This window comes from Lathyrus oleraceus, chromosome 3 (assembly GCF_024323335.1).
Source record: "Lathyrus oleraceus cultivar Zhongwan6 chromosome 3, CAAS_Psat_ZW6_1.0, whole genome shotgun sequence".
Lineage (NCBI taxonomy): Eukaryota > Viridiplantae > Streptophyta > Magnoliopsida > Fabales > Fabaceae > Lathyrus > Lathyrus oleraceus.
Genome location: NC_066581.1, coordinates 164560082 through 164567484, shown reverse-complemented (window position 1 = coordinate 164567484; position 7403 = coordinate 164560082). Strand labels below are relative to the sequence as shown.

Here is a 7403-nt window from a genome sequence, read left to right as displayed (position 1 = left end):
TCAAACAAAGTACTGTTTGGACCTTATCAAGAGATTTGACATGGCAAAAGCCAAGGCCATTGACACCCCCATGCCAACACGTACAAACCTGAACAAAGATGAAAACGGTAAGGATGTAGAGGTAAAAAGGTATAGAGGTATGATTGGATCACTTCTCTATCTTACTGCTTCTCGTCCCGACATTATGTTTAGCGTGTGCATGTGTGCAAGATATCAATCATGTCCCAAGGAATCCCATCTAAAAGCTGTCAAACGAATACTTCGATACCTATCCGGTACTCCGAAGTATGGACTATGGTATTCCAAAGGTAATGATTGCTCATTGGTAGGTTTCTCTGATTCCGATTTTGCCGGTTGCAAATCGGATAGGAAAAGCACCAGCGGGAACTTGTCACTTATTTTCAAATTCCTTGGTAAGTTGGCATAGCAAGAAACAAGTTTCAGTTGCCTTGTCAACCGCCGAAGCGGAATACGTTTCCGCCGGTAGTTGTTGTGCTCAAATCCTATGGATTAAGCAACAACTATTGGATTTTAACCTCAAACTCGAACGTATTCCCATTTTCTGTGACAATACAAGTGCCATTAATCTTACCAAAAATCCTGTGTTGCATTCTCGCACCAAACATATCGAAATTCGACACCACTTTCTTCGGGATCATGTAGAGAAAGGTGATGTTGTATTTGAACATGTTAATACTGAAAATCAACTAGCGGACATTTTCACAAAGCCCCTAGCTACTGAACCTTTCTTTCATATTCGCCGAGAACTTGGTATTCTCGACATTTCTGAACGGGCGTTATAAACTACTTGCTTTATCTTATTTCATTTGACACTATATTCGTGTACTTCTAACAAGTAAATGTTGTTGCAAGCACAATCATATTGTTCATCAAGTCATTCCGGAATGGAGGTGATATTGCTCCTTCTCTCTCTCCCAAACTTCATAGTTAAATAATTGTACTAAATGATAATATTGTACATATGTGTATCGTTTCTTATGCCTTAACTGTTTGGACGTTTAAATATTGCGTGGCATTCTAATTATGCATCAAACATGCAAGCATATGTGCATAAAAGTGAAAATTGCAAATTTTGCCTGTATGAGTCGATCATAACAGGGCAATGGTCGACGCACACTTCAAAATTTTCTTCTTTTTCAAAAATCAAACAGTATGCGCCGACGCATGCAGAGGTATGGTCGACGCATCGCTCAATAATTCTGTTTTTCTGCAGAAAACCTTCAAACTTCTCATGCATCCACATTCAAAACTCCCATTAAGTGTGCATTTACATTTCAAACTTCCCACTACATTGTAAGTTGCATCTACCTAGTGTCTATTGTCTCCTGGTCTTTCCTCTTCCCAAAACCCTAAATCCTCATCTACAAAAAGGGGAAACCTCTTTCTTGCAAAATCATTCTCAAAAACCTTCTCCAAGCCTCACTCTCTATCCACACACAAAGCTTCAAAAATTATTTCCAATGGCTTCCTCTTCCCACAGACCCACCGGTAAGAGATCACGGGAATCATCCGCCGCATCTCTACCCATTTCCGCTGTATCGCTAGTTCCACCGGCTCTCGTCGATTCCTTTAACAAAGATATTGGTAAGAGAGGAATTGTGCGACAACATGCATTCTACAAACTCACTGCAGAACGCATGCATCTCGTGGAAATTATGTCTCTACTACAGTACCACGACATTGTCAAATTCCTGGAATGCAATGCCAAATACAGCGAAGACCTGGTCCGCGTGTTCTACGCCTGTCTTCATGACAAATTTCGCGGGCACAAGTTTCACTCTAGGATCGGCACGAGAAAGGTATCGTTTAAGTCAAATGTTTGGAACAAATATTTTGATATGTCATTGGATGCTGATGAAAATCCTCTAGCTGAGGTAACTGACTATCACCAAATAGATGGTTACGAGTTTAAGAGCGCGTTGAACGACATGCTGAAACGACCCTATCCTGATCAGATTGTGAACAGTGATTCGTTCCCACAAACTGTCACTGCCGGCAAGCTGAAAACAGGAGAGCGGATTCTCTAGTGGATCGTCTCACGCATCCTGAGACCTAAGAAGGATGGTCTTTCCAGAGTTGAACAGGCTGAGGTTCATCTCATATACATTCTGAAAAATAAGCGGAAAATCAACTGGCCCTACTACATTGCCAGTAGAATGTTCAGTCTACGTGACTCCGGACGAGGAACGGCTCTTGCCTACGGATCTTTTATTCAAGAGGTCCTTACTGCAGCCGACGTTGATCATTCGTCCTTCCCGTATACCTCCATTTCATCAGACAAAGAGTTCAGCCCAAAAACTTTGTCTATGATGGGATATTTTTGGTGTGATGAGCGGAGAATCTACAAGTTTGTTCGAAGAGGGTATGTTCCTGCGACTGTTGAAGAAGATGATGAAAGTGATGAAAGTGAAGAAGAAGACGAAGAGGAAAATGAAGAAGAGGGAGCAGGACAAGCCTTTGCTCAGCATGGTGGAGATGATGGTTCTCCACACGTTGACACTCACGACTACTCAAACTCCGCTTGGGTTCAGCATTCACATTCAACTGGAGAAGATGCCCCCAACCAGGGTAGCTGGGGTGAATGGCAACATACGGGTTGGTCAACACAACGCCAATTCTACCAGCCGTATCACTTGGTGATGAAGAATCTCCTCCGTATCCTCCACAACACGCAAACTCTTCCGAACTGTTGGATATGATGCGAAATATGCAGCTGGCTCAACAATCCTTCATGCAAACTCAGAATGAGCGCTATGCTCATATTAGCAGCCAACTTCAAGCACAAAATGAGCGGCTCAATAACCTCTCTACAAGCATGAATGAACGGTATGAAGCATTTACCGAAACGTTTGAACACCAGGAACGGTCGGTCGACGGGGGTATCAAGTATTTAGGCGGTATTGCTGAACAAATATCGTCTCTGGCTGACCCCTACAGAAACCCGAATATCTGTTACCATCAAGGACGACACCATTAGGACATAGGACTGCATATGCATCTGAAATTGTTTGTTGTTTGACTGTATTCATTTTTCTGTTATGCTTGCTTGTGCAAAATCAATCTTAATGTTTATCTTCGTTTAATTAATGATTATCGTTCAGTAATGATATTTGGTGTGATATTGTTATCTGATATTGTTATTTCCTGTTGAATTTTATGTTACGTTGATTATCCTTCTTTTTCTCTTTTTGATGTTGTCAAAGGGGGAGAAGAGGTACAAGCAGCCAAAATATTCACAACAGTTAACAGTCGGTTTTGCGGATAGCCTTAGATTACAAAAGAAAGGGGGAGTGTGCATAATGTGTGTAAATATTGCATGTGTTTGTCTCATTGGCTTTACACAAGTTGTCATCATCAAAAAGGGGGAGTATGTAAAGGCAAATTGTCATACAACATACAATCATAGGTTTCGATGATGACAAATGACCACCATGGATGAATCGGCATTGTCGATTCCACTTCTACAAAACAAATGCAACATATCCTTTTCTATGCTCATCTAAAACGGCTATATTTCATACAACATATGTGGATAAAATGTGATCATGACGCAATGCATGAAAATTACAAAAATATGAATTTTTGCAAATTTGCAGGGTTTGAGTCGACCACAAGGGTCAGCGCATGAACCACGGGTCAGCGCATAACATAAACCAGTTGGTGATTGGTCAACGCATGATACCTTGAGTCGACCACAGGTCGGCGCATGGCATAGTGCAGTTGGCCACGGGTCAGCGCATGGAAGACTTGAGTCGACCACAGGGTCGGCGCATGAAACATTCATTTTCCCACGGGTCAGCACACGCCGACCTATGGTCGACGCATACTGAAGCATTTTTCAGTCTGTCCAAAATTGCAGGCCATGCATCGACGCATAGACCTGCTATGGTCGACCACTCGTGCGCAAATTCTGTTTTTGAAGACTTTCCACTCTGTTTGAAAAGCTGTTAATTTTGGTTGGTAAGTTGGTTACTATATATAGCAGTTAATTACTTGTATCAACCAACATTTGTCAAATTGATCTCAAGTGTTCAAAGAAACAAGAAAAAGTGAAATAGGTGTCCAAGATTCATCATCTTCATCTTCAACATCTCACAACACATCAACTACACACAACCATTTTTGAAGTGCTTTGTGATTGGTTAAAGGTGATAAGGTTCGAAGCCGAGATTGGGGAATCCGGTTCGGGTTGAAGCTTGTGACAGGTTTTTTCTTGAATAAAACCGTTGGGGTTTTATCCTCCAAGACTGGTTTGTTTTTGGGGTTTTTTGGACGAATTGCTTCATCAATTTTCAGCTGAGCAAAGGTGATTGAGAAGAGGAAGTCTTCATCAGTCTAGTAGCGGATTCAGTGATATTGAAGGGAAGAATTCGGGTTCGATTTGTTGTCGTTGAGATCAGCCGGGCCGAGGGTTTGAAGAACGGAGGGTTTTTCAACAAAGGGGATGGAATCGGAGGTCTATCAACAACAATCGAAGGGCTTGATTCATCTTGAATCAAGGAACAAGGAGTGGAAGCAACATTCAACATCTTGAGAGTTCTGCTGTATATTTGCTTTGCAATCCTTGTATAAACGGTTAAATTCAACAGGTGATATCTATTAAATCATCTCAATTCTAGTTTTAGAATTGAGGGCAGACGTACCCCGAAGCGAGGACGGCGGGGGAACTGCCTCATCAAATCCTTGCCTTCTTTAATTTTCTGCATAATTGTTTTCAGCTTAAAAATTAAGTGATTTTAGTAAAAGCACTTTTGTCAAACCTTGATATTAATTGAGTAAGAGATTAAAACTCTGTTTTTGAATCCAAAGTACAATAGGATATTGTACTAGATTAATTGGAATCACTTACTCAACATAAATATCACTTGGAGTGTTTCTACACACCAAGTGTTTGATAATTTGCCTAAACCAAAATTATCCTAATTGTGTATCTAGTTTAATTTGATCTTTGAATCATTGGAACTAGGAATCCTAGTAAGTGAAACAAATCATTGATGGTGTGACTAGTGTAGTGATTCTTATTCCTCATTATCACTAATCCATAGGCTTGACGCATATCCGGTTTTCCAATAATGGTTCGTTTTAGACTCTATTTTCCTCGGCCGCTTCCGCACTTAAAACAAATTTTCAAAACCAATATTTAATTGGTAGCGCCGACTCAAATTTTAATTGGGATCTATTCAACCCCCCCTTCTAGATCCGTGCCATAGTCTAACAAGAAGAATTCAAAAGCACAATGACACGTGAATTCGAGATGACAAATTTAGGCTTGATGAGATTCTTTCTTGGTCTGGAAGTTCGACAAGAAGAAACAGGAATCTTCATCTCACAAGAAAAATATGCAAAAGAAATCTTGAAAAGATATAAGATGGAAAGCTGTAATCCGGCTTCGACGCCAATGGAACCAGGAACAAAGTTGTCGAAATTTGATGGAGGAGAACGTGTCGAAGCAGGAAAATATCGAAGTTTGGTAGGAAGTCTTCGCTACCTCACATGTACAAGACCAAATATCTCATTAAGTGTAGGCATTGTAAGTCGATTCATGGAGGAGCTAGTTTACACACATTGGAAAGCATTGAAGCGAATTCTGAGGTACATCCAAGGAACAGTGTCACTTGGGATGTTTTACTCGAATTCAGACAAATACAAGTTGGTTGGTTACTCTGACAGTGATTGGTGCGGAGACATAGACGATCGAAAAAGCACTTCTGGATATGTGTTCTTCATGGGAAATACTGCATTCACTTGGCTTTCTAAAAAGCAGCCAATAGTAACACTTTCGACATGTGAAGCAGAATATGTAGTAGCATCCTGGTGCATTTGTCATGCAATATGGCTCAGAAGATTGATGCGTAAAATGGAGCTAGAACAGAAAGGTGCAACAATAATACAAGTTGACAACAGGTCAGCAATTGAGTTAGCAAAGAATCCAGTAAACCATGAAATGAGCAAACACATTGACGTTCGCTTCCACTTCATTCGAGAACACGTGAAGGAAGGAAATGTCGAATTGAAGCATGTAGCAAGTAAGGACCAAGCAACAAACATTTTCACAAAACCACTATCAAAAGAAATCTTCGACAGAGGCAAGAAATTGATAGGCATGATGAATAGAAGAAACATTTAAGTTTACAGAGGAGTTTTGTTGAATAAACTTTAATGTTATAGTTAATGGGTTTTTATTATTAAGTTAGTGGAGAGATTAAGAGTCTGTTGTAGTTGGAAGGTCAAGAGATAGTGGTCAATTAATAGTATTTACTAATTATTATGTTTTCCTAGAATAGCTGAAGTTTCTGAGTCTGTATAAAGACCAAGGACGTACTCTAATGAAATACAGAAAGTTACAATAGATTTGTCTCCTTATCACAAAATTAACTTTGATCTTTTCATTTTTACAGTTCAATTTGTATAATTCAAAATGTCTCTAAAATGAATAGCATATTAAACAAAAGGTAAATTGAAAGAAAGAAATCAACTAAAACTTGATTATTTGTCACAACGGCTGTCAATTACACTAAATTAGTTGAACACATGGGAGGAATAGCATAATAGATTAAATTCTTCTTTAAAGAATAAGTGTCGAAGTATATATTGTTTTGTCGTAGTAAGGACTCTTGGAACATCTTGAAAAAGAAGTTCAAATAAAATTTCATATCAACTAAAATAAAAAAAAACATCACACGTGGCAGAACCTGGTCTACCTAATTGATCGAACAGATAAAATTAGCCCAAAGACATGCGGTCAGAAACCTAAACATGCAAACAATTATAAAGTTGTCATGCATTATGCACTATGATGATGACAATAACGAAATAATTAAGTTATTTTCCTCATGGTCATGCAGTCCATACGGCCGTGTCTTCAGCGTTGACCTCATGGTCATGATCCAAATTAAGGTATGAACGCCAAATGAACTGAAATGTGAAAGAAGATAGGATTATAGTCAATGTAGAAGAAGTTAACAAAATATAACGAAATAATTAAGTTATTTTCCTTACGTCTGTCGGTCGAAGGTGATCCAACAGGTTGCGATACTGAGTAATACAGTATCTTGGACATCTGTTGTAACTCATACCACGTGCAGACCATCTACACCAAAAAGTAAAAAAAATATTAGTTAGAGGTAATAATCTTTAAAGAAGTAAGTAAAGATATAGCAATTTAAACAACTTACTTTTGTGCATACGAAAATGTGAAAGGGTTGTTATTGACGGGTGCTAGAGACGGTAGTCTTAACCAACCCCATGCTTGTAGCAAAACAACACATCCAGAAAATGTAGATGTGTCTTTGTGTGAGTTTTTGCACAAGGAGCTATAGAGATAGGCTAGACAAGCAGATCCCTAACTGTAACTTCCTATTCTATCTACATGTCTAAGTAGA

At 39.3% G+C, this 7403-nt stretch overlaps 1 protein-coding gene across 1 annotated transcript; it reads left to right on the top strand.

Annotated features, from left to right (window-relative positions):
• Positions 1–5389: 5389 nt before the first annotated feature.
• LOC127130242 (secreted RxLR effector protein 161-like) lies at positions 5390–6328 on the top strand. The gene is made up of 2 exons (XM_051059286.1): positions 5390–6047; positions 6306–6328. The coding sequence occupies exons 1-2, from the start codon at positions 5390–5392 to the stop codon at positions 6326–6328; spliced, it is 681 nt and encodes a 226-aa protein (XP_050915243.1).
• The last annotated feature ends 1075 nt before the right edge of the window (positions 6329–7403 follow it).